The 27475-nt window shown below is 47.7% G+C and overlaps 1 protein-coding gene across 2 annotated transcripts in view; it reads left to right on the top strand.

Annotated features, from left to right (window-relative positions):
• SH3PXD2B (SH3 and PX domains 2B) overlaps positions 1 to 27475 on the top strand; it is an 86293-nt gene that overhangs the window by 30318 nt on the left and 28500 nt on the right. For both annotated transcript variants that reach the window (XM_081035505.1, XM_081035504.1), the window contains exons 3-5: positions 7027 to 7102; positions 13461 to 13537; positions 24047 to 24138. In XM_081035505.1, coding sequence (XP_080891631.1) covers positions 7027 to 7102; positions 13461 to 13537; positions 24047 to 24138 — 245 coding nt within the window. The remainder of the gene's footprint in view (positions 1 to 7026; positions 7103 to 13460; positions 13538 to 24046; positions 24139 to 27475) is intronic.

The following is a 27475-nucleotide window of genomic DNA, read 5'->3' as shown; positions in this document are numbered from 1 at the left end:
AGACCTCGTTCGGGTCTCAGCTTGGTGTCATGTCTGTATGTTTCTGCCAGTCTCCCCGCCTGCATATTAAGAATGAAAGCACTTCCCTCGTGTGTCTATTGTGACTGAGTTCTGCCTTGCTCGGTAAGCGTGTTAGCTGTCATTTGTTGTCCCTCTGCTAAGATGGGACTTGCCCGCGGCGACGTCGTTTGGGAATGCTTCCCAGGGTAGTGTCATGGGGCTCTCTGGCCCAGAGCCTGGACTCCCTCCACTCTCCTGTTCTCACTCAACTTTCTTATTTTCACCAGAACTTACAAGTGAGGTTTTCTTCCCCACTCAGAATAATTGGTAATAATTAGGGGTTTGCTGTAACATGAATAGCTGCCTCAGACTGCCCTCCTCAAACAAAGTTGTCCAAAGACAGGTTTCAGCAGCTTTTAAAGAATCCCAGATGGGCGGCTGGAATGGGAAAGGCATGGAATTCCAGAGGGTCCTGCTATCCTGGAAATGGCCTGCCTTCCACCCCCGCACCCCAGAGGGGGAAACTGGAAGAAGGCAAGGCCAGAGTCAGCTGTTCCCAAGGACCAGGCAAGGAGGCAAGCCCTTGTGGGGCTGCAACACCCTAAAGCTCGATGATTTCATGATTCCACCCTCCCCTCCCTCCTGTCTGGCGAGTAGCCTTGGTTTTTTTCAGAAGTAGCTTGGCTCAAAGAGTATGGGAAGGGCCAAGCTTTCGTGGAGGAACAGTTAGGCCAGTATGGTGTAATGGAAAAAGTCAGGAGACTTGGGGCCCAGCCACCTGTGCTGTGTGGCCTTGGGCACTCCCCTTAACCCCTCTGTGCCTGATTGTCCTCATCAGTCACATGAGGTAATGATAATAGAAACAGCTGACATTCCTGGAGCACTGACTGCATCTAGACGTAGTGACTCATTTAATCCTCATGTCAAGCTTATCGAATTATACAGATGAAGACACACTTAGGCTCAGAGAGGCTAAGTCGTTTTCCCAAGGTCACACAGCTAGTGGGCATCAGCACTTGGATTTGAAGCTGGGCAGGCAACACCAGAGTCCAAAGTCTTAGCCAGTCTGCTGTCTAGTGCACCTTTCTCTAGTGGCTACTTAGCAAGTTTCCTGTGGCGTTAAAAGTGATGATGTGTGTTGAGAAGAAGCAAAGCCATAGAGACCCAAAGCAGATTAGTGGTTGCCAGGAGTTGGGGGGAGGGGGAAAGGAAGAGAGATTGCTAATGGGTACTGGGTATCTTTCTGGGGTGATGAAAGTGTTCTGGAATTAGTGGTCGTGGTTGCACAACTTTGCGTACATACTAAAAACCACGGAACTGTATGCTTTAAAAGGGTGAATTTTATGGTATGTGAAGTATATCTCAGTTTCTTTTCTTAAGAAAGTGATGGTGTGGGTGAGAGCAGTTTTTGGGCTGTCAAGGCCTGAGCAAACGTTAGCTGTTGGGATTGTTGATGGGTGTAGGTTGCTGCTAGGAATTGGCATAGTGAGAGCAGGAGATGATGCCAGTTTCATGGCGTGGTGAAGATCCTGGGCTTTGATCCATACGCTGCCACTTTCTGGCCGTGAGATCTTGTTTTAGTCAGAACTGTTTTAGTTGCAGATGACAGAAACCCAGTCAAGATGGATTATTCAAAAAGAACATTGTTAAGTAAATGTCACAGAGAAGATGAAGGGCATTTGGCTTCAGGTATGGCTGGATCTAGGGACCACAAAGTCGGTGAGAACCTGCCTTTCTCCACTTCCTGACTTTCTCCATGTCCAGGCCGGGTGCCTCCTGGTGTGGTGGTGGCCACAGGTCAGTTCAGGATAAAGAGAGAGAGCACCCCAACAGTTTAAGCAAAAGTCTCATTGGTTCATCTTGGGTCGACGGCCGGGCTTGTCAGGGCCAACTCAGGGACTGGAGGAGAATCAGCATCACGCCGATGCGTGTAGGAACAGCTGGCATTTCTGTTTGCCTAGAAGAAATCAGAGAACTGCCGCCAAAGAAGGGGAAATGGCCTGTGGGTGACAGAAAGCAGTAAATGTCCCCTCTGGTGGGAACAGGGCATTCAGGCAGAGGAAACAGTCTGCAGAGAAGTCGCCTGCAGTAGAAGGAAGGAGTGTGACTCAGGCTCTTTTGTGGGGAAAGACTCACAGTCACTGGCAAGAAGGTCCCCTTTGTGACATTCACCTTCCGATGTGATCTCCTAACTCTCTTGTCTTAGAAAAGCTGGACCCTACTAGTCAGGTCCGCCTTGACTGGCTGACATCTGGCCACATGTCTCGGTTACATGAGGGGCAGGCGATAGAGCTGGGCTTGGAATGGCAGGTCCCAGCCATCTGTCTTACCAGCTGCGTGGCCTTGGACAGGCCACCCCACCTCTCTGCCTCTCCTTTTCTGCCCTAGCCTGGGTCCACGCTGCAGAGTCCATCAGAGTTGGCAGAGGGGGATGGCATCAGAACAGGGCACTGGAATGTCATAGAGCTGAGGACCCTGCCCAGGGGAAATGTGGCTTGGTTGAGCGATGCGCCTGCCAGGTACCCATTTTATATGCCATCTCGTTGAGTCCTCACTTTCAAGCATGAAGTCATGCCCAGGTCTCCGATGGGGAAACTAAAGCTCAGAGGGGCAGAGTCACGTGCCCAGAGAGCAGCATGGCTGCGATTCAAGCCCAGGTGTGGCCTAGTCTGAAAGCTGTGCTCCTGACTGCTGCTCCCCGCTGCCTCCCGAGGGCCGGTACTGCCCTCGAGTCCATCTCTTCAAAGATAGATTTGCCTCCTGGAGTTGGACCTAGAGCCGCCCTGGGAGGCCGTTTGCCTCCCCCTAAGGGGCGGCAGTCTGCCCGTAGAGGATTGCTCTGAGCAGAGCGTCAGCCCTTCCCAAGCAGGCTTCGGGTGTGGGGGGTCCACTTTACACTGTGCCATGCTTCCCTTGCCCTCTGAGTTTTCCCAGTGGTTCATCGTGGCCCCCAGGCTGAGGGTCATGACCATCTCTGGAGCCAGGGCTTCCCTCATGGAAGCAGGTAAACCTCTGCTGAGCTAGACCCCCAGGTATTCAGAGAGGGACCCTGTCCCAGCTGGGGAGCTCAGGCAGGGCTTGCTTCCTGGAGGAGGTGACATCAGAGCAGGGTCCCGACAATGAGTAAGGAGCGGACCTGCCGACAGGATTGTGGGGGAACTGGGAGCATTCCGTGCAGAGGAAACCAGGTATGCAAAGGTGCAGAGGCCTGAGGTAGAGGGCTTTTGTCTGGGCATCTTGCAGAATTCTGACAGCGGGGCCTATGGAGCCTCTGGGTCTCTCTGCCTGGCATGGAGCTCTTGGGAGAAGCGCCAGCCACATGTGTCCTATAAGTAGGAACACTGCGCACTGAGGGGACCCAGAGACGGCTGCTTCTTTCAGGAGGACCTGTATCCTAGACACATCAAATCATAGAGTTGACGGCAAGCTGGGAGCAGCAGCCATGGGTGCCTTCGTTTCTCCCCAGGGAAGGGAGCTGAGATCTGGAGATGAGAAAGTCTCCAGATCTCAAGTCACACAGCAGAAATTGTTTCCGATTTCCATTGAGATAGGGCTGACCTGTCCCCCTTCGGAGAGTTTGACAATGCAAGTGCCCTCAGGAGCTTTGGGAACTGTTTGCCAAGAAGCCCCCACGCTCCACCACAGAAGCCAAAGAGAAGGGAGCGTGTTCTCCCATCTGTTCTGGGAGCAGATATAGGGGTGGCAGAACTAAAAAGTTCTCACTCCCCAGGCAGACTGGAAGGCTTCCCAGCGAGACCCCAGCCAACACCTGCTAGGACCGCACCCACCATATTTATCCAACTGCTGCCTTTGCCGGACACTCAGGCACATTCTTTCCCCCAGACATTGTCTTCTGAAACTGGGGTGTGCCTCCCACGTGTTGTACACACTTAATGGAATATTTTTTTTCCTTCGGTCAGAAAGGCTATTGCCATATCGATGGTGTGTAGCTGAGAAAATACAGTTGTGGCCTTTTCCCACACAGCACTTTATTGTTTGTAAACTACAGAGAGGCAATGTTCTGTTGGTCTGTTAGTCTGAACCCCAATCCAGGTCCTGTTCCTGCTACCTGGAACATAATTTCTCCTCTCCTAGAGAATGGTGGACCAAAGCAGTGAACCACTTTTTTTTCACTCTTTTGTTCCTTCATTGCTTCATTCTTTGTACAGATATCTACCATGTGCCGCTGAGGAGGTGGGGCAGGCCAGAAGACAGACGGGCCATTCGGGGTTGGGCTCAGAAAACGCTGACCTGGATGGGTGGTGGGGCCAGTAAGGATGGGAGAAGTGGACACACGGGGGGACCCAGGCTCCGTGTGGCAGGTCCATCAGGATGCCAGGGCAGTGTGCCAGGGCACGCTGACGTTTAGACAGACCAGCTCATCGGGGGACAGAATCCCCAAAGACAGCCCCCCATGTATCGTAGAGCAGACCCCTGTACATCGTCACGTCCTGCTCCGAGGAACCACGTGGGGTCCCTCCAGCCAGCAGCTGTATGTGACAGTCGCCCCAACCCTTCTCCAAGCCTGTTCTGGCTATTCCAGGACATGGGGCTTTTGTGAGACTGAGGAAGTCAGCCCCTCCAAGTCCAGTCTGCCGCTAACACGAACCACGTGTGGACCTCCACGCCAGCTTCCATGGTATTTTCCTTGGACAGCATGTCTCCTCTCCCTCCACCACAAGCCGATGTCTTGAAAACTGCTGATGGAGTGTTCTCGTTTCTGTTGGAGGCTTGTGATGTGGCAGCTTAATGTGGCTCCCGCTCCCTTCCTACCCCACAGAGTGACTCACTTTCTTCCTTGGTTTCCATTCTTTCTCGCCCTGAGCTTCACTTCCTTTTGTTCTCTGGGCAGAGAGGCGTGTATTTTCTGATTTCCAAGGATAGCGTGTGCAGTTGGACTTCGCCCAGCATGCCTCTGGTGCTTTGCTGCAGACAGCCTGGGTCCCCAGGGAGGTTCTGGAATGCTGCCTGTCTGCTTCAAGCCATGGGTGCCAAGTGTGACGGTCCCCTGGAGAGAAGCACCTGGTGGCCTATGAACTTTGACACACTAAGACCAAAAGCAAAATAGCTCCTAGGCCTCTGATCTTTTGTCCATATGAATGCAGTTACCACTGATAGGATGAGAAAGGAAAGGAAGTAAAACTGGATATGGCGAAACCAGGAGGGTAAGTGTTGTGCTCTAGGCCTATGCTGTTCAATATGGTGACCACGAGTCAGGTGGGGCTATTTAAATGTAAAGTTACGTTAATTAAAATTAAATTAGAAGTTGAGTGCCACAGTCGCAGAAGCCACATTTCAAGCTCTCAGTGGCCACCTAGGGCTAGTGGCTGCCGTAAGGGACAGCAGAATGTAGAACGTTTCCGTTATGGCAGAAAGTTCTAGTAGACAGCCCAGCACTGGCCACTGAGAGGACTCGGAGAGTCTGAGGGGTTTTGCCAACCTTAAAACTCAGCCTCATAACGGACTATCACTCAGCCTTAAAAAGGGAAGGACATTCCAACACAAGACACAACGTGGGCGACCCCTGAAGTCCTGCTAAGTGAAATAAGCCAGCCGCAAAGAGCAGCTCCTGTATGATTCCTCTTGTCTGTGATACCCACAGTAGGCGCATTCGTAGAGATAGAAAGCACAACGGTGGTTGCCAAGGGCTGGGAAGGGGACAGGGAGTTGGTGTTGAACGGATATAGAGTTTCAGTTTGGGGTGACAGATGTTCTGGAGACGGATGATGGGGATGATGGCACAGTGTGCGTGTGCTTAATGCCACTGGACTGCACACTTACAATGGGTGAGATCATTTTATGTTATGTATACTCAGCATGCGCACACACAGAACCCCACACAGCCTCACGTGCGACCAAAAGTTATTCCCAAATAGCTTTCCGGATAAGATAATCCTTGTGGGCAGAGTGTGAGGAGGGGGACTTCTTGTTGAGCACCTGGAGTGTCCCCTGAGGGTCCCCACTCAGAATCATTTACACAACCACTCTGCCCAGCAGGCCGTGTGCCTCATTCTGCAGGTGGTGAATCAGACTCGATGGGCGAGGTTATCTGCCCAAGGACACAGCTGGCATGAGGAAGCAAGCGGATTAAACTCAGGACTGTCTGGTTCCAGGGGTAAAGTATCTGTGGTTAGACTTTGCAGCATTAAACCCAGGTCTGCTGCCTCAAATTAATAACATTTGGGAGACACCTTTGCTCTTGGGGCCACATTTATCTGGGTAAAACCAAGTCAGGACAGAGGGTGAGAGTAACTTTCTACGACAAGACGGTGAGGGCCACAGGGGGACTGAACTTCTGGGCTGGGTGGGGCTTCTCAGCTGGTTTGCGCGCGTGGCTGTGGCCCGATGGGAACCAAGGAGAATGGACACAGGCGTGGGAGAGTGGCCCGATTACTTGCATACAGCTTTCTGTTTTTTTCAAAGTTCCCTTTCATGGTGTGCCAACATTGTCTTCAATAAATTGAGAGGGGGGAAAGAAGACTGTTTAAGACAGAACCTATAAATCCCTAAAACACTGTATAGGGGCTGGTTTTAAAAAGAAAAGCATGCTGTTCACCTGTGTGTGGAATATTAAACTTGCCTCATCTCTGCCTGGTTTTCCATGATCCTTAGTGGGGCAGGGGAGTGTAATGATCTCATAGACCCAAGCAGATTAACTGGGTGTCCGTGGTTTGTTCTGTAACACAACCTGGCAATTTGGGGAAAACAGGATGAAACGCCATCCGTGGAAGTCTGGCCGCCCTGGGGGTGTTGGTCACATGTCAGGTCCTGTGGCTGGAGACCCCCAGGAAAACTGAGAATGGTCTCTGTCAGCTCTGAGCCTTCACAAATCTGGCAGCTGTGGACATAGAGAATTGTTTGCATGGTGCTCCGAGGTCCCACTGACATTGCCTTCTCCATTAGTTTGGGTTTCTGAAAAGCTGAACAAAGTGAGCTTTTGTATATCAAATCACATATTTCACGTAATTCTTTTAAATGTCAGAGATGTCTTTATCATATGGTTTTGGTATTCTTCCCCCTTTCTAGATGCAGATGTTGGACAAATTTCCCATGGAAGGAGGTCAGAAGGACCCCAAACAGCGGATCATTCCCTTTCTGCCAGGTAAGTGAGACGCGTGCTCTGAGAAGGGGTCTGTGGCGTATCCAGTATGGCCTCCGGAGCTCTCGGCTCGTCCTCCTGGGAGCATAGGCCCAGTGACCAGTCTCAGTCATGTGGAGAAATGTGCTAAGAGTATGTGCCTTACGGTTAGACGCTGCACCATTTACTAGCTTAGGCAAGATACTTCACCTCAGGGAGCCTCAGTTTCTCCTACCTCTAAAATGGGAATAATTGGAGCTCACAAAGTTTTTGGGATGAGTTGCATCTGTTATTATGGCTACCGTGTTAGTTTCCTATTGCTTCATAACAAATTGCCACCAATTTAGCAGCTTAAAACAGCACCCATTTATTATCTCACAATTTGCTGGTCAGAAGTCCAGGCAGACTCAGCTGGGTGCTCTGCTTAGGGTCTCACAAGGCTGACGCCAAGGTCTTGGCCAGGCCGGGATCTTATCTGGAGGATTTGGGGAAGAATCCACGTCCAGCCTCACTCAGGTTGTTGGCAGAATTCACCTCTGTGTAGCTCTAGGACTGAGATGCCTGTTTCCTCGCTGGCCGTCAGCCGGCGCTTCCAGAGGCCACCTGCATCCCTCCTCAGGTGGCGTCTCCATCTCCAGGCTGGCAGTGAAGCGTTGAATCTTCCTTCTGCTTTGAATGGCCTCTGCTACCAGTCGGAGGAAGCTGTCTGCTTTGAGGGGCTCGTGTGACTACATGGTACCCACCCGGCTAATGCAGCACACTGTCCCCCTCCTGACATGCACTGTGGCATATGCTGTAACAGGTGCCAGCAGTGATCGCGTCATAGTCACAGCCTCTGGGGTTTAGGCTGGGACATCTTTGGGGGGCCATTTTGCATATTCTGCCTACCTACCATAGCTATCCAGCACCTTCTGAGTGCTAGGTACCACTCCAGGCCTAGGGAGAAATGAATGCACTCAGGGCTAGTCCTTGCTTTCAAGGCTTTCAGTGTACCTTTCCCCACTTCCACAAAAAAACTCCTTCCCAAAGGAATAGCATCAAGGCTTCAGCTCAGAAAGTGGGCCACCCAAACGAGTGTTGTTGCCTCACGTAATAATAGCTGCCGTGGATTGGGTGTCTGCTGTGGGCCAGTGGCTGGGCTAAGTGCTTTACGTTTGTTAACTCATTTAGTCCCCAAACAACCCTGCAGGGTAGACATTACTATGCTCATTTCACAGATAAGGACACTGAGACTCAGGAATTATAATCACTTGCCCAAATGGCCGAGCTGGGATTCAAACACAGGTATGATTGGCTCCAAAATTCATGTCTGAAGTCAGGCGGCCTGGGTTCAAATCCCAGTGCCTCCCCATTCACTCTGGTATCTTGGGTAAGTTACTTTGGCACACTGAGTTTCATTTCTTCATTTGCAAATCGGAGTGCATAAAGTAGTGCATAAATAATAGAGTTGTTACGCAGGTTAGGTAAGTGCCTGGCACAGAACTAGCAGCAATCAAGTACTTACTGTTATTTTTATATACAGACTGTCAGCAAATTGACAGCCACCCTGAATCACAAGTACTTAGAGCTGTAAGGGTCCTTCAGATGTTTTTCACTTTGCAGAGAAGGGAGCAGGCCCAGTGATGGGACACATGGGAGCCCAGTCTTCCCTCCCCCACTCCCGCATTCTGTCATTGGCACATGAGTGGGTTCTTCCAGGTGTCGTCATTGTTGAGTGGTTTTAGAGAGGCGTAAATGTGTTTGCCAGGCACCCATCCACTGCGAGGATCGTTTGTCTAAAAGGCTAATGTTTTTAGTTCTCCAACGGGGAAAGTGTATAGTCACACTGGAATTTTTTTTCCTATTGGAGAAAGTTCTTAGTGCCAGTTGCCAACGGCCAAATGTCAGTGTTCCAGAGCACATGCTTTGGAGCTAGACCCAGCCCTGTGACCTCAAGCAGATGATATCCGCCCCACCCCTCCCCCCTGCCAAGCCTCAGTTTCCACATCTGTAAAATGGAACATGACCCCTTTTTCACAAGCTTATCTCCCTGGCACGTAGTAGATTCTCAGTAAAGACAGAAACAGGGTCCCGTGACATTCCTTGGGAATTTCTTGGTATTTCATATCTTGGAGTCGTACTTAAATGTCACTCCGGATATTCGGGTTGAACTGGGCTCTAAATGTGGGTTTTTCTTAAGAAAAGGAGAAGAGTGCCTTACAACTCTTGACTGGATAAAAGGCAAAACCAGCTGTGGAAAAACTTGCCAGAACAGAGAGGAACTTGAGCCGACCCTCTCCCCAGCCCCTGAAAGCTTTTGTGGTTACGTAATCCTTTTCTACCCACGAATTCATGAAAATGCTGTTCTCAGGGATTCGGCCTGGTTTTCCTGCTCAGGGCACCCACTTGTCACTCGGAGAGGTCGCACTGGGCCTCAGGACTCCTGGAGTGTCCCTTCTCTTAGCTTCTCCTCAAGGCTGAGTCCAAGGGCAGGGACCCGTGGGGGAAATGCCCCCTCTGCTAGGGGTCACTTTTCTGCCAAGACTGCCACGTCAGCAGAACAAAAGCAAGTCTCACGCTAGCACAGAGGTGGGGGAGGGGATAGCCGCCCTGTACACTTTTCCACCCCAGGCAGCAAGAGCTGGGAAAGCCAAGTTGGCAGAGGACAAGGCTTGAAAATTAAAAATTACAGTTTGGCCTTCTTCCACTGTGGAAAACAAAAGCCTGCTGGTTCCCACCAAAAGCTGTTCTCTCCGCTGAGCGCCCTTTCCACCCCAGGCAGGCTGGCCGGCGAGTGATGGGCGCAGTCTGGCTCATGCTGCTTCCTCACAACTCACAGAAACACTTCACGTCAGGCACAGACGAGGGGCTGCTGCCCCGTCAGACTTTCACCCGGGAGGTACCGGCCAAGGACATGCCAGCCATCTGGTTCTGTCCCACGGCCTGTAGATAAATGACCAATTAGCCAGTAGGATGCAGGTCTCAAGAAGCCAAGCTGGGGGTTGAGGAAAGACGTGTGCTCTTCAGTGCACAGTGTTCTTCAGTATCATCTAACCTGTTGGAAAAGCAAAAAGTAATCACCCTTTTGTGAGCATCTATGAAGGGCTGAATCCTGTATTGGGTGTCATGGAGATTACTACAAAGTGATAGGGGCTGCTGTCCCATTTAACAGATGAGGAGACAGAGTCTGTGAGAGGGAAATGCATGTCCCAAGGCAGCACAGTCAGTAACAGGTAGCCCTCAGATGGGCCCAGGGCCTCGCTGACTGAGAGCCTGTGACCTCCCGACAGGCCCCTGCTGCCACAGAGCTTCCTGTCCCCCTTGCTGGCAAGATACCTGACATGAGCCCAAAGACTCCTGTCCCACTGAGGCTACACAGAGTAGTGAGGCTGTTGTCATTGTGTCAAACTCTCAGGAGACACGGAAGGCGCCTGAGCTCTCTATCCCTGTCTCAGCCCCTGCAGGCTGGGCCTTGGCTGAACTCCTTTGGTGGTGGCTGTTCCAGGACAGGCCTGTGCTCTTCCTGCAGGCCGGTGTTAGCACTGGGCCCGTTGTAAATATTTTGAGCTGGCTTACAACCTTCTTAGTAGGAGGCCTGTACACCCCGTTCTGCACCCTTCCTCTGATTTGCAGAGGGGGAAATTATACCCAAATGGGGCGAAACATCTTTGGTAGATGCTCGTCTCATTTTGAGAAGTAGCTTAGAAAGCAGAAAGCATTTGCTGTGCGGGATTTCTCTTCACAGGCACACATCCTTCTTTCCTGAAGGCTCACGACACTCCTGCGGGTTTTATACTACAAGTAATCCCACGCATGACGGCGGTGATTTGATTCTCACAGTGACTGGGGGTGGGATGGGGATGGGAAGGCCACCAGCACTTTCTACATTTGAGTCATGGATGCCAAACATCCTGCAGGGCAGGGGCCACTTCCACCCAGGGAAGGATTGCCCCACCCAAAATGTAGGCTGGGTCCTTCCCTGTTGGGGAACACCGACCATCAGTGCCAGGATGGCAGGCCCCCAGGGCGGGCACACAGGGCTCATATAGAGACGGGCCGTGTCTTCTGAGTGTGTGAGGGAACAAGATCGTCATTCCAGGGAAGCCCAGTGACGAACCCACTTTGCTGCATTATTTGCTTGTTGTCGTTGTTCTAAATGACATGAACATTTTCTGATTCTAGAAGCCATAAATGTTTATGGTAGGAACTTTGGGGAAAGTATAAAGAAGAAAACACAAAGTCTCTTCCACCCCTCAGAGACAAACCCTCTGAACCCTGTAATGAATTTTCTTCTAGATTTTTCTTTTCTAACAAGCATGGTGTATCAGAAATGTGACCAACTCAAAAGCAGAATGAAAACTATCACCATTATAAAGAAAGGAGAGTCCATGGGGTGGCTGGTTAGCTTAGTTAGTTAGACCATGGTGCTGGTCACACCAAAAAAAAGAGAGAGAGATTCCTTCCTAGTTCTTAAGAAATGTGAGAAATATGTATTTCATCTCATTGTGAGTCTTTTTTTAATTGGTAGAAATGAGAAGAAAAAAAAAAGGCTCGCTATTAGGTTGACCATACCTACCTAATTTCCTAATAATGCTCTTTTATTCAAGAGCAAGTTGTCGGGTTATTTAACATGTTAGATTAGCCAGATGATCTTTTTGAGTGCAAATCTCCCGCCCCAGCGTGCATTGCTTTCAGAGTCAGGAGGCTGTTTCTCATCATCCCTTTCAATTCTGTGCTGTTAGGAAAACTTTCCCTTCTTGCATCCTGTCCCTGCTCGCACAAGCTTGATGTCTTGCCAGAGCATCTTAGAACAGCAGTGAACCTCTCCTGGCCCTGCCAGCCTCGTGACCCGAATTCTTATCCTTGACCTCCCTCCTCGGATAGAAGTAGGTGAAGCTACTAGTAAGAGGTCTCTGTGCTCCGCTGTCTGGAAAGCTGTGGACTCCCTGTGCCTCCCCCTTGGACCCCAAGATGTCTCCTCGTGGCTCTGGGGCTTGTCTCCGTCTCCCACCTCTTTGATGCTCTGTGATGTCTGAGTTCTGCTTTGCCTGTCCCTGCCTGTGTGACAGATCCGTACCGTGAGCCCAGACCAACTTTATCCTCCATGCATGCTCTTTGCCACCATCTCCTCATGGGACTCTTGGGAACCCATGGATTGGCTTTAAACAAAGTTCACCCTTAATATTTCAGCATCTTAGATATTTCCAGGGGCCCTGGGTGGCACCACGTATATGCTTGTCTTTGCCTGTGACCCATATCCTGTGCCCATATGTCATACTGGAGACTCTGGTACCTCACCCCAGTGCTCAGGGTGTCACCGAGCATGTGGTGATGGGCTATCGGTATTCAGTGAGCAAGGAAGACCTGGAACCTTCTGTTGCAAACACTGATTAGGGAAGAAATTGGAGGTATTCATCATCTTTGCAGGTGGAAGCCACCTTCATACATTCATTCAATGTTTGTGCTACGCGGTGCGGGCACAAGACTGACTCGGGCCCAGTCAGTCCCTGTTTGTGCATAGCCCCATGACTGGTAGGAAAGAAGGACAGGAAGTCGATAATGCGATGCGTGTAATCAGAAAGAGACAGGAACTCTTAACCCATTTGAAGTGGGTCTGAGTTTCTCAACAGGGATGGTGGATGAGGTTGGATGGGAAGAGTATTCCAGGCAGAGGGAAAGGCACCGGATCATGAGAGAGCAGGGAGTATTTGTGGAACATGAGACTCGAGCAGAATGTGTATGAAGAAAAGGAGGAAAGGAGACTGAACTGTAGATGAGGGCAATCTGAGTATCCACACTACTACCCAGCCAGCCTTGGAATCCTAGAGCTGGCCAGGGGACCTCAGATCATGAGGTGGGACCTTCCTTCTTCAGCGGGGAGGAGTCCCTTCCTCCCATGGGTTAGTTCCGCCTCCCTTAACGCATTGAAACGTATCCACTGGGTCCCCTTCCTTCAGACCAGGGGTGTCCAAACTTTTTTCAACGTTTTTCACCAACGGCCATATGTGGTAAAATATACAAACAGCCGGGCCAGTCACTTGAGGTGAAGTACATATTGCCTCATCTGGTTTATTTAAGTAAACTAAATATATTTTTGGAATTTGCTGTGGGCCAATTGGAATTTGCTGTGGGCCAATTGTGGGCCGCAGTTGGCCCACGGGCTGCAGTTTGGACACCGCTGCTCCAGACCTTGCACTAGAGCTGGGAACAGGGCTTTGGAGGACCATTGACCCCTTGGGAGGAGGGGTCATTCAGACCCTGCTAACATCCAACAAAAGATATTGATGGCAGCCCGGAATTTGGGTACCACTCAGGCCTACCAGAGACATCCACATCACCCCCCAGTTTGCTGAGGACTTGTCACTGCTCGCTGACAACGCTGTGCAACTCTCATTGTCTGCAGGCAAAATTCTCTTCCGACGAAGCCACATCCGCGACGTGGCTGTCAAACGCCTGATACCAATCGATGAATACTGTAAGGTAAGGCTGAAAAATGCCGACGCTTCCCAGTGTCTCGTGTCTGCCCTATGGGGAGGTTTTGGTGTTTTTTTTTTTCTTGCTACAAGATGCTCATTGTGAAAAATCTGTGCAATTGAAAGAAATATAAAGAAATTAGAAAAAAATAGTCATCGATGATCTTTCAACTCAGAGGCAACAATTATGAAGGTTTTTACATCTTTCTTTTCCCTCTGCATGTGTTTCTTTGTGGTGTTGAGACCATCCCATCTGTGTGATTTTTGTTGCTCTCTCTCATTTCTTTAATACTGTTACATAAAAATTTCCCCGTGCTGTTAAAGAAACCTTCTTGAGCCTACTTTTAATGATTGCATAATATTTCACTGTGCGTGAATGATCAAAAGCTTATTCACCCAACCCCTGCTGTAGGACAGGCCAGCTGGCTTCCAACCGCATGACTGTTTTAAACAAAAAGGGGCCTGCCAGTCGGTTATACTTTGTTTGAATTGAGACTGTGATCAGGAAAGAAGCATATTTTTTAGTTAGCTTAGCTTCCCTTGTCTTTAGTGTTTATTTTTTTAAATTAAAATCAGCAGCAGTTCTGAAGGGAAAAGGGTAGGCATAGCAATACATGCCTGAGAAATGAAGCAGTGAATGCCCTCTCCCCCTAATATCAGTAGCAAAGCAAGTACATTTGCTCTTGTCACTTCTGTTCCACATTTGAAGTCCTAGCCAGGGTAAGCAGGCAACAGAAAGAAATAGAAGTCATATAGTCTGGAAAGGAAGACGTAAAACTGCCTTGATTCACAGATGACATGATTCTGTTGTGGAAAATCATAAGGGATCCACCAGAAACCTACCAGAACTAATAAACGAGGTTAGTAAGATCACAGGGTACAAGATCAGAATAAACAAGTTGTACTTTTCTATACACTAGTAATGAACAATTCAGAAATGAAATCAAGAAAATAATTCTATTCACAATAGCATCAGAAAGAATACTTAGGAATAAATTAGTAAAAGAAGTACAAGGTTTGTACACTGAAAGTACAGAACATTGCTGAGAGAAATGAAAGCTCTAAATTAATGGAGAGACAGTCCATACTCATGAAATGGAAGACTCAATAGTGTTAAAATGTCAATTCTCCCCCAATAGATCTACAAAATTAGTACAATCTCTGTCAAAATCCTAGTAGGCTTTTTTGTAGAAATTAACAAGTTGATCTTAAAGTATATAGAGAAGTGCAAGGGACCCAAAATAACCGAAACAATTTTGAAAAAGAAGAACAAAATTGGAGGGCTTGTGCTACCCATTTTCAAAACTTTCTACAAAGCTACACTAATGAAGACAGTGTGGTACTGGCATAAGGATAGACACATACTGTGTTTCCCCAAAAATAAGACCTAGCCCAGACCATCAGATCGAATGCATCTTTTGGAGCAAAAATTAACATAAGACCTGGTATTATATTATATTATGTTATATTATATTATATTATACACGGTCTTATATTAAAATAAGACCAGGTCTTATATTAATTTTTGCTCCAAAAGACTCATTAGAGCTGATGGTCCGGCTAGGTCTTATTTTCGGGGAAACATGGTATGTCAGTGGGACAGAATTGAGAGCCTAGAAGTAAATTGTTACAAATTTATAGGCAGCTGATTTTCTACAAAGGTACCAAGAAATTCAATAGGAAAACATAATCTTTTTAACAAATAGTGTGTGTTAATATGATATCCATATGCAAAAAAAAAATTAAGTTGGCCCCTTAACTCACATCATGCATAAAAAAATCAACTCAAAGTGGATCGTAAGCCTAAACATAGGAGCCAAAACTTGTAGAAGAAAACATAGGAGAAAAATCTTCATGACGTTGGTTTAGACAAAGAGACCTTAGGTACGATACCAAAAGAGAAAAATTGGTAGATTTGACTTCATTAAACTTTCAAACTTCTGTACTTGACACCATGAAGAAAATGAAAAGACATGCCACAGATTAGGAGGAAATGTCTGTAAATCATGCAGCCATTAAAGGACTTGTATGAAGACTGTATAAAGGATCTTAGGACTCAGCAAAGGAGACAACCCAGCTTAAAAAGAGACAAAAGGTTTGAATGGAAATTTCACCCAGGAAGATGTACAATGGTCAATAAGCACATGAAAAGAGGGTTCAGCATCATTAATCATTAGGGCAATGCAAAATAAAACCATAACGAGATCCCTCTACAGCCACTAGAATGGCTATAATCAGACAAGACCGAGAGTTGGTGAGGATGTGGAGAAACTGGGACCCTTATTCCGATGGGGATATGTGATGGGGAAGCCACTTTGGAAAACAGTTTGGCAGTTTCTTCAAAAGAAGTTTATCATATGATCCTTCCTAGATTTATACTCAAGAGAATTAAGAACTTATGTCCACACAGCGCTTTGGATGCAAATATTCATAGCGGTATTAATTCATAATAGCCCCAAACTGGAAGCAATGCAAACGTCCATCATCTGGTGAATACATAAAACATGGAGTAGCCATGCAACAGAAGAGTATTCAACAATAAAATGCGGTGAAGTACCTATAAATGTTGCAGCATGGATAAATCAACAACCTAATGCTAAATGAAAGACTACAGATTGTATGATTCCATTTACATGAAATGTGCAGAAAAGGCAAATGTATAGAAACAGAACGCGGATTAGGGGTTTCCTGGGCCTGGGAACAGAGGTAGTTGCGATGGACAGCGAGTTAGACGGGGGAAATCTTTGAGGTGATAGAAAAGGTCTGAAAACTATACAATGGTGATGGCTGCGCAACTCTCTAATTTACTAAATATCATTGAATTGTGTACTTATAACAGGTGAGTTTGATGGTACATAAATTATACTTCAGTGAATGAATCTAAGAAAACCTAAAGGGAGGCAATATGGGGATATATGACCCCTCTTGTGGCAGAAGACATCAAGGAAGGGCATAAAATCCCTCCTGTTTGAGCATCTTCTCTTTGCCAGACATGACCTCATTTCATCTCTCCAATAACCTGGAGAAGTAGGTTTTATTGTTCCCATCGTGTAGATGAGGAAATGGAGACCCAACACAATTACAATAACAGTATTGGCGGGTTTGATAGTTGAGTCCAGGCCTTTTCAGCCTCAGCACTCACATATCACTCATGGCATCTCTAAGAAAGTGAAAATTCAAGAGGCTGAAATAGTCAAGCATATATTTCCTGGAGGCAGATACACTCAGGCACAAAGACACTACTCCTTCGTCCCAGCTCTCAGAAAAGTTCAGATGTTTTTCTCTTTGTTCCTTTCCAAATCTCTGCAGCCTAAAATTCCTTTGTCCAAGTCCTGTTGGCAAGAACTTTGGACGCTTGGGGTCACCTTGCCCGGGCGGGGAGTTCCAGCTAGTACCTTCTCCAGAAACTGTTGTCTCTAAGTGTGCGATCCTGCTGCTTCCCCAGCCCCCTCCACTTCTCTCCAGAGTCAGTTTCCTCCTGCTCAGGGCTTCACAAGCCCCTGGACATTTGATTTGGGAAAGGAAATTTAAAATCCTGAAGCCGTGGGAGATAACAGCAGCTGCCTGCATTTGGCTGCTGCTTGAAACCACACAGAGATCATGAATTTGCCTGGATTAACCATCGGGAAGAAACTGCTTATGTCCTAGGAGCCCCACGGAAGTTACCGCCCCCGGCTGTTGATGCAGTGTAAGAAGCAGAGCGGATAGTTTGGGATTTTGGTTTTGGCCAAATTTCCTGGGCTTGGCTTCAAGAGAACTAACTGCCCTCCTGGAAGGAGATGAAACTATCCCTTTTGTCACATGGTCTGCAATATCTCTTACAGACTATATAGGCTTTGACATAGCATTTGGTACTCATTAATGTCATTGTTATAAGCTGACTTAAGCCAATTTGATCTGTCACTATTAGCTTTATTTTAATGCAAATTGGTATTTACCAATAGGTAAAGACAGATGAGGGCTGCAGATCTCCCGAAGCCTAGTGACAAGGTGTACATTACAGTGGAAGAAACTTTCTGCTCTACCAGGTCTATTATAGTTACAGTCATTCATGCAGTCTGGTACTGACAAAACTTTAGAACAAAATAGAGAAACCAGAAAGAGACCCATGTGTATTTGGATACTTAGATACTTACAGAGACAGCCTTGCAGATCACTGAGGGGTTGGATTCCATAGTAAATGGGTATCCATGTTTGAAAAAACAAAAAAGAACTGACCTCTAGCTCACACCACACATAATTATTTCCAAGGAAATTAAGACCTAAATGTAAGAGGTAATGCTATAAAAAGGTTTAGAAGATAAAAATGGGACAATGTGTTTATAATCTCTAGGTAAAGAGGGATTTCTAAAGACAAAAAATTCCAACCACAGGAAGATTCGCTTTATTCGACTACATTAAATTTAAGAACTTCAGTTCATTAGAATACACAATGAAAATAAGACTCAGCCACAGCCTGCCACACCTCCCAGCATTTATTATCGGGCAGCTCCCCAGACAACCTCTCCAGTGGTCCTGGAAGCTCATTGAAATACCAGCTGTCTGTCTGATGCCACTTTGCAGGAAAGTTTCCTCGAGACAGATGCAGTGATATCCTGGTGGCAGGACCAGCTAATCCTAACCATGGTCTGACAGTCATATCTCAAGAAGAGGCAGAACACAGAGGCTTCATAATCTTAGACCTAGGGCGCCGTTCGGAAGAATAGACAGTGCTGGGCTCACCAAGTTCTGTTCACGCAAGGGCCAGAGTGTCTGAGAATATTTCTAGAAGGGTTTCATTTCACCAGGAAAGATAATCATTTCTAACAACTGTTATGCTAGTGAGTAATGGTAGTGGTGTTGATCAGAGGTGAAGGTAGCTGAAGCCTTAATGTAGCCTTTTCTCAAGTAAGGACTACAATTTGTCTTTTACTTGCTAAAGAGTTCGTTCCCAATGAGGGGACTTCAGTTATGAACTAGACATCATTAGGGTGTAGCTTAAATCTAGCACACACACCCTTGAGTATGTTGCCTGTGTTGTACGTAGTATTTTAACGTCAACTATATGAAATAGAATAGTGTTTACCAGACTCCAGTCACTTGAGACCTCCCTTCAAGATTTTTACCATATACCACCACCTGTGTTATTAATATTTTTCTTTAAATGAACTCACTTTTTTAACTTCTTTAAAAATACGTGTTTAGAGGAAATGTTATATCATACCCATAATATAAAACTAGTATCAGCCACCATAAAAGTAAAAATGAAAATAGTGCACCAGCAGCAATGACAACGTTTATAAATCCAGCCCTTCCAGCCCCTGTTGCCTGCCTGCCCCAGGCTCAGCAAAATGTGGCTCTGGGGCATGGGAAGTAAGTTAGAGGAGTTTTGTTCTAGAAATTTTAGTTTCAGATCTTATGTTTAAAATTTCAATCCATTTTGAGTTGAGTTTTGTGTACAGTGTAAAATAAGGGCCCAATTTTATTCTCCTGCATGTGCATACCCAGTTTTCCCAACACCATTTGTCGAAGAGACCGTCCTTTCCCCATTGTGTCTTCTTGGCACCTTCGTCAAAGGTCAGTGGGCCATATGCATGGATTAATTTCCGGGCTCTTGGCAATGTTTTCATGGACTTGATATCAAGAATACAGGCAACAAAAATACACAAGTGGAACTACATCAAACTAAAAAGCTTCTGCACAGCAAAGGAAACCATCAACAGTGAAAAAGCAATCTATGGAATGGGAGAAAATATTTGCAAGCCACATATCTGATAAGGAGCTAATCTCTAAAATATGTAAGGAACTCCTCCTACATCTCAATAGCAAAAACAAAAATAAACAGAAACAGAACACAACTAATTAACCCAATTTAAAAATGAGCTAGACTTGAGCAGACATTTTTCCATAGAAAATGACCAATACGTAGGTACATATATCTGAACATAAAAATGTTCAGTGTCATTGATCCTCAGGAAAATGTAAATCAAAAGCACAATGAGCTATAGCCTCACATTTATATGACGATGGCTATTATTTAAAAAAAGACAAGTGTTGGTGAGGATATGTAGAAATTGGAACTCTTGCACACTGTTGGTGGGAATGTAAGATAGTACATCTGCTATGGAAAACAATATGGAGGTTCCTCAAAAATTAAAACTAGGGGTTGGCCCGGTGGCTCAGATGGTTAGAGCTCCGTGCTCCTAACTCCGAAGGGTGCCGGTTCGATCCCCACATGGGCCTGTGGGCTCTCAACCACAAGGTTGCCAGTTCAATTCCTCAAGTCCCACAAGGGATGGTGGGCTCCGCCCCCTGCAACTAAGATTGAACACGGATGGCTCAGTTGGCTGGAATGCGTCCTTTCAACTACAAGGTTGCCGGTTCGACTCCCACAAGGGATGGTGGGCTGCGCCCCCTGCAACTATAAAAAAACGGCAACTGGACTGGGAGCTGAGCTGTGCCCTCCACAACTAAGACTAAAACGACAACATTAGAAAAAAGCCCTGGAAATACATTACACACTGTTCCCCAATAAAGTCTTGTTCCCCTTCCCCAATAAAAAAAAAAAAATCTAAAAAAAAAAATTAAAACTAGAACTACCTTATGATTCAAAAGAATTGAAATCAGAATCTTGAAGAGAAACTAACACTCCCGTGTTTGTTAGAGCACTATTCACCACAGCTAAGATGTGGAAACAACCTAAATGTGGTATATACATACAGTAAAATACTATTCAGCCTTTAAAAAGAAGGAGATTCTGTCATATGTGACAACGTGGATGACTGTTGAGGACATTATGCTGAGTGAAATAAGCCAGTCACAAAAAAACAAATACTGTATGATTCTGCTTGCATAAGGTATTTAAAATAGTCAAATTCACAGAATCAAAGAGCTAAATGGTGGGTGCCAGGGGCTGGGGGGAGAGGGAAATGGGGAGTTACTAACCAGCAGTCATAACATTTCAGTCAAGCAAGATGGGTAAGCTCTAGAGGTCTGCTGTACAACAGCCAACTACTGTATTGAACACTTAAACATTTGTTAAGAGGGTAGATCTCATGTTAAGTGTTCTTACCCCAATAGAATAACATTTTAAAAATATAGAGAGAAGTGTTAACTCTCTGGGACATTCTTTCTGAAGTTAAAGAGGATTGAAAGAGTGCTGAGAAACCACGAGCTTGCTCTCTAACCCAGGTGTTGTCATTTAACAATCATCTTGCTGACTGCAGAATCACCTCCGGGAATCAGCTCACTGTGGTACTTGCTACAGACCCGAAAGCCAATGGATTAACTTAATGTTTATCAAGCACCTATCATATGATGGAAAACTTATAGCCACTTCCTCACTTAGTCTGTAGCACAACCCTCCAAGACAGGTGTTGGTTGTTTCCATTTCACAGATGAGCAAAACTGAGGTTCAGGGAGGTGATGGGATATGATCAGAGCCAGAATTAGGAGCTGGATCTGCCTGACCTTTTACTGTTACCCTCAGCAAGCTGAACTTGCTCTCTTCACCTCTCCATCTGGCCCTGCATCAACCAGCCACATCTGTCCACAGGACCAGGATTCCATTTAGGACAAAACTGAGTTTTCCTGAACTGTGGTTTTTTGTCATTACTGACCAAATACAAGACAATTCTGGAAGATTTCAGAAGCAGAATTATTTCTGTGCCCCTGGTCATGTTTTTACTGTTAGCCTGAAATGAAAGAGGCAAACATCAAAGTATTCAGTGCTGCCTTTTATTAGTAACTTGGCTTTATTTTATGGTTTGGGGGTTTGGTTTGGCCTTTCCTTCCCAGGAATTGCTCAAAACCAAAAGAGAACTTGGCGCTGTCGGGAGGTTTCCGTGGGCCTCGTTGTCCCTCCCTTCACTGGTCCATTCAGGGCCTCTACCCACTTCAGCAGGGAGCACCCTGGGAGGCCTGCTCCAGGCAGAGACCATGGCCACCATAAGGCCCACCCAGCTCTCCCCAAACAGGGCCGCATGGCCACATCCAGGCTTCTTCCTCCTGTCACTTAACCAGTGACTACTTTGGATCAGGGTCTCTGGGGCACTGTGGGCATGGAGGGAGATGCAGGAGAAACAGCTGCACAGCCCTGCCCTTTGTGGATGTGGGGTACGGGAGCTAGAGCTCTCAAGTCCAGGTCCTTTCACCAGAGCCTCCGTTTCCCCAACTCTAACATGGGCCAGCCCCCCCACCCCGGGAGTATATGAAGCAGTGCAGACGACAGCATTTCGGAGGCTATCAAGTGCTGAGCCAACAGAAGCGATGTTGTTGCTGCAGTCTGGGGGGAGCCACAAGATTTCTGCACGCGAAGCAGCCAGGACACTCCGCAATCCAGCATATAATCAGCTCCCTCATTATGTGGTTCCAACTGCCAGAGCCGCAGGATTTCAAAGGAAAGAGGTCCACGAGGGGTCCGGGACAGCAGCTGGTCCTGGGCAAGAGAATGCATACACGCCGTTCCAAAGCAGGAGGAGAAGGGGGTCAGAAATGGGAGGCGCGAAGTGTCTGCTCTCCGTCTTGGGCACTCTACCTCTGCTCTGGAAAAGCTCAGTCCCTGGGGATTTGCTATAGAACAGGAGTCACTTCGAGGTTAATAAAAAACTCAATGAGCCATAAATACCAGGTCAGCATCCTTCACCCTAGAAGGATAGCGAGTAGACAGTGACCATGGAAGGCACCCCACTAAACGTGTCCACCCACATCACAGGTTTTCCCACTGTAGGTCTGGGGCAGGTCACACCTGGGGATGGGGGGGGCTTAGAGTCAGAGCCTGACTCAAAGGTCATGTAAGGTCAGCAACCCAGGGACCATCGATTGATGGATGAAGAAACAAAATGTGGTCTAGCTGTATATAGTGAGATTATTTAGCATCGCAAAGGAAGGAAATTCCGACACATGTTACATGGATGGACCTTGAAGGCATTACGCTAAGTGAAATAAGCTGGTCACAAAAAGAGAAATACTGTATGATTTCATTTACATGAGGTCCCTAGAGTAATCAAATTTATATAAGCAAAGTAGACTAGTGGTTGCCAGGGGTTGGGGGTATCAATATTTAATGGGTGCAGAGTTTCAGTTTTGCAAGATGAAAAAAGCTCTGCAGACGGATGGTGGTGATGGTTGCATAACAATGTGACTGTACTTACTGCCACTGAACTGGACACTTGAAAGTGGTGAAGATGCTAAATTTTAGGTTATGTGTATTTTTCCACAATTAAAAGTTTTTAACAGGTGGAAAAATTATGTAGCGTCAAAATACCCTGAAACTGCAGAAGGTGCCACATTGGAGACCCCCATCCATCTCCCCATCATCGCCCGGTGGCAGGGTTGTAACATCACAGGGAGGGGAGCTTCTAGAGGCTCATTGTATAGAAAATACAAGGTGCGTCTTTCCCACCCCCAACTCACACTCCGCGTGGCAGGAAGGCACATGAGAGGCACCAGGGAACAGGCCTTGTGCAGAGAGAGCAGGGTCCCGCCTCACTCCAGTGTGTCCACTGGTGGGTGAAATGGCTGGCAGTGCATTTAACTTCGTGGTGTGCACAGACACCCCCTGCACAGAAGTTTATAATAAAGTGTGTGCATGAAACATCTCTACTGTACTCGGATCTGAATCCCCAAGACCTGGGCCAGAGGGGGCTTCAGTAAATATTTGTTAAACTGAGCTGTTCATTCAATGTGGAACCACGTGTTCATTTCAGGTCCTTTCATGATTTCATATACCCTGTACTTCTCTCCTATTTGGCACACAAACCAGTGCAGTGCAGGGCGTAATGAAAATGTCCACTGAATCATTGAATGAATACTTGTTGGTAGATAAATCGGCACAAAAATGCCTAGTCCCACCCTGTCCCCCCCGCCCACCTCCTTATCCTCCTCATGGCAGAGACAGTTGAGGCTTCTTTAACTGATGAGCCGATGGCCTTGGGCAGTGGGAGGTCCTGATGTTTCAACCTCATTAACCTGGAAACTAACCTCTATCCAAATTATAAAACAGTCCCTTCACTTTAACACTTCAGATCCATGAGTTAGGACATATGTTCAGGCACACCAGAAACAACCTAAATGTTTATCAGTGGGCAGCTAGTTGACTAAGGTGTGACACGTCTGTACAGTAGACACCCATTGTTCAGCATAGATGGTTAGGTAGCAGAATGATGACATGGCATGAAGTTCACAATTTATTGTTTTGTCTAAGTATGTATGTTTTTGTCCAGATATGCCTGTAATATAAATGTGTATATACACACTGCGTGTGTGTGTGTGTGTGTGTGTGTGTATGCGCGCACGCGCGCGTGCGCACGTGCAGTCACCAAACCAGCAGCAGCAGCAGCACCGGGGAACTTGTTGGAAATGCACAGTCTCAGGCCGCACTGCAGACTTGAATCAGAAAATCTGGAGGTGGGATCCAGCATCTGTGTTCTAACAACACCCAGTGATTCTGCTGCCTGCACAAGTTGGAGAAACCCTGGCTGATAGCAGTTCTGACACACCTTTCCTTCCTTTGGACTCACCTGTGTCTCTTCTCCAGGCCCTGATCCAGCTGCCCCCCTATATCTCTCAGTGTGATGAGGTGCTGCAGTTCTTTGAGACAAGACCCGAGGACCTGAATCCCCCCAAAGAGTAAGTTGGTTTGTGGAGCTCACCTGCGTGTGCCCTCGCTGCCCTCCCTCCTGTCCAGCCAGCCAGCTCCAGAAAGAACTGGAGGAAAGCAAAGGAAAAATTAACGTGGATTCCATTGAGTGAGCCCCACTGGGCCTCACTTTGTGTAGCCTTCATGGTCACTTAGGTGGGTTACAACAGTCGAGTTTGACAGGTCCAGGAAGCTGGTGAGTGCACGCCGGGAACCCCTAACAGCCTCGCTTCCACGGCACGTAGTGTTGGAATAGAGGAGACACCCCCCGAGGCAGGCACCAAGGCAGATGTGCTTGGGATGATTAGAAACGTGAGCGAAAGAGTGACCGAGACCTGCTCCAGGTCCCATCACCAGTGAGTGCCAGTGCCAGGGTTGGAGGCTGCTCGGCAGGCTGTCCTGAATGCCCTTCGCAGCCCCTGCCTCCCGCTCGCTTCTCCCTGCACATGTCTGCTGGGGCATATGTCCAGCTGCTCAGTGCACGTCCCAGATTCTCAACGTGCAGTGTGCCGGCCTTTACACACCAAGAGCTGATGGTGCCAACAGCCCTGCTGGCATGAAACACTGACACAGTGTCCTGGGGGTCACAGTTGCATGAGCCGGCACCTGTCAGGAAGGGCCAAAAAGCGCCGGCCAGGCTCTGTTACACAAGTGGGAACCGCCCCTCTGAGCTCTGAGCCTGACCTAGTGCCCCAAACAGCTGTAAAAACCCAGGCTAATGTTTGTAAAACAGTTACAGTGTGCTAAGCACTTTGCATATGTCAAGCTAGAAAGACTCACGTTGCGTTTTGGAAATGAATCTGTCGAAATCACAAAGCTGATTTTTAAAAGTAGCCCTGCAAGGAGGAAGCATCAAAGGGCTTCAGCAAGTGGAATCAGGCCATTTATGCATACACAGGCCATGGCACGCGGACTCAGTTCCAGAGGTCACAGATAGTGAGTTGATCACTCAGCACTAATGGTTTAACTACCACACCGATGAGTAAACTTAACTTCCTGCAATAAACATATTCCCATAAAAACCGTTTCCTATGACAAGCACGTAGTGAACCTAGCTCCTCAGACCAGCACACAGACAAGTGGCTTTGAAAGTCAGGAAGACATTCCATAAGGAACAGTAAACCTTTGAATGCGAACCTCGTAAGAGAATGTTTTGCTGACCCATGAGACAAGACAGTTTCTTAAAAACAAAAAACAAGATGCATGCATGATAAGTATAAATTTGATAATATTGGGCCCCTGGCCCATCCTGACTAATGTGTCTGTTCTTGATGTCTTTAGCATTTGTGTCTGGTAAACATTCCCCAGTTTTTATCGACGTAACAAGACAGGGTAAAATACTCTCTCTCAGAGCACTTTGGTCTCCCGTCCCCCTGGGCTTCCAGAGTTAGAATGCCAACTCCCGCTTCCATGCTAATTCCTAGGTGAATCAAAGACTGGAGCTTATTGTCTTCAGTTGCCACTTCATTCTCTCATGAAACTGCCAGGTAATGAACTGTCATTCCTGTTTGATAGATGAGGAAACTGAAACTCAGAATAATGAAAGACATTCGCTCAAGGTCCCACAGTTTGGAAGAGGTGGAGGTGAATTTTCCCCAGGTTTGCCTGAGTCTCAGCCTAAGCTCTCTGCAGCCCGCGTGTGTGCCTCCCACACGAGGAATGACCCGGGTTAGGGGAAAGAGCCTGGGTTTGCAATTGGGGTTCAAATGCCACCTGCACCACTCGTGGGCTGCGTAGCCTTGGACCTCCGTTACTTCACCCCTGGGCCTTGATTTCCTCCTATGAAATGGAACTAGCGGGACGCCTTAGTGGTGCAGTGAGGAGTGAAAGGCTGCCATAAGTAAAAATTCCAGGAACTTGCCAAAGGCTCAAAAGCGGTGTCTGGTATTTTTTCTTTCTGAACACTCAACAGTAGCTGTTTTACTCCCCAAATTGGTCGAGATGTCCCGTTGATAGACCCTCGGCGGGGAGGATGGCTTGACTGCTTTCATGCGGGGTGGGCTTGGGCAGGTTGCTTTTTGTGCCTCAGTCTCATCTTTTGTGAGGTGGGTCTACTAACACCTCCCTCTCAGCACTGCTTGGGAATCCAATGAGAATGTGTGTAGAGGAGTGCAAGACAGGTGCCCTAGAAACCTCACTTAGTGTCCTTCTGGCAGAAGGAGGGACCCGACCCCCTGCCTGAGGGACTCACCTTGGGCTCAGGGCTCAGTGACAGCTAGGTTTTCTTCTACATCATCTCAGTGTCCCAGAGACCTTCGCTTTGGGGGATCGTGAACCACTGGGAGAATTCAATAAAAAGCTGCTTCCTTCTCCCCAGAAAAATGCCCCCAGTTTCAGGAGGTCCGTGGCTGTGCTCCATCCCAGCCAGGGGCCCGAGGTGAAGAACCTTGGCCCTGGAGCCCCTTCCGAATGTTAATGGCAGGCTATCTTTGGCCTCCTGCTGGCAAGGGTGAGTGACATGGGTTCCCAGCCTCTGAGTAAGCATCAGACCAGCTGACCAACATGGGACAGAGCCAGGCCAGGGGCAGCTGCTGGGCCTGTGAAGAGTATCTTCATTCAGGAAGGACACGGGGGTATACAGGGCAGCAGCCAGCCCTTGAGAGAAGTCAAGATGTCGGGGGTGGCTTTGTCACACTGGTGACCGCAGCAGAACTTTCCCCGCTTGCTGGCCGGTTGGCTTGGGCTGGTAGCAGGACCACGGGACCAGGAATCCTAGACCTGGGGCATTGTTCACCCATCCAGCCCTTGGGTGTCGGGGGCCTGCCAGGTGCCAGGCACCGTGCTGGACTCAGGGAGCACGGGGATGAAGCGACAGGCGCAGTCTGTGCTGCCAGGAGGTTTATAGTCTGCTGGCCAAGCAGCCAGCTGTTCCCCTGGGCACGTGATCACCTCCCTCCCTGTCGGCCTCAGTTGCTGTGTCTGTGGAATGAGATCACGTCACCTATCCCACCCACATCATGGGGTTACAGGGAGGCTGAAATGAAATAATGGGTGGGAGAATTAGGATGCGGTCAACAGGGAATTTTCTGAGTTTGGGGCTGATATCACGGTGGCACCCCCACCACCCCTTGCGTGTTACATTTGATAATTCAAAGGATTTTTGCTCAGTTTCCCGGAGCTAGAGTTTTACTCTGATACTTTCCAGGAGAGTCCATATCTTCACTTGCATGGGAATAACAGTCATGCGGAGGCTTGGGTAGATAACGTGTGTGCTGTGCTTGGTGCAGTGCCTGGCACACAGTAGGTTCATGGCCAGTTTTCACAGCTCCTTGGCTGTCAGGGCCAAGATGTTTGGGTTTTGCAATCTTTCACAGACGGTAACAGAGA

The sequence above is a fragment of the Rhinolophus hipposideros genome (assembly GCF_964194185.1).
Source record: "Rhinolophus hipposideros genome assembly, chromosome: 23".
Classification (NCBI taxonomy): Eukaryota; Metazoa; Chordata; class Mammalia; order Chiroptera; family Rhinolophidae; genus Rhinolophus; species Rhinolophus hipposideros.
Note: the sequence above shows the minus strand (reverse complement) of the source record. Positions and strands in the feature narration are given on the sequence as shown.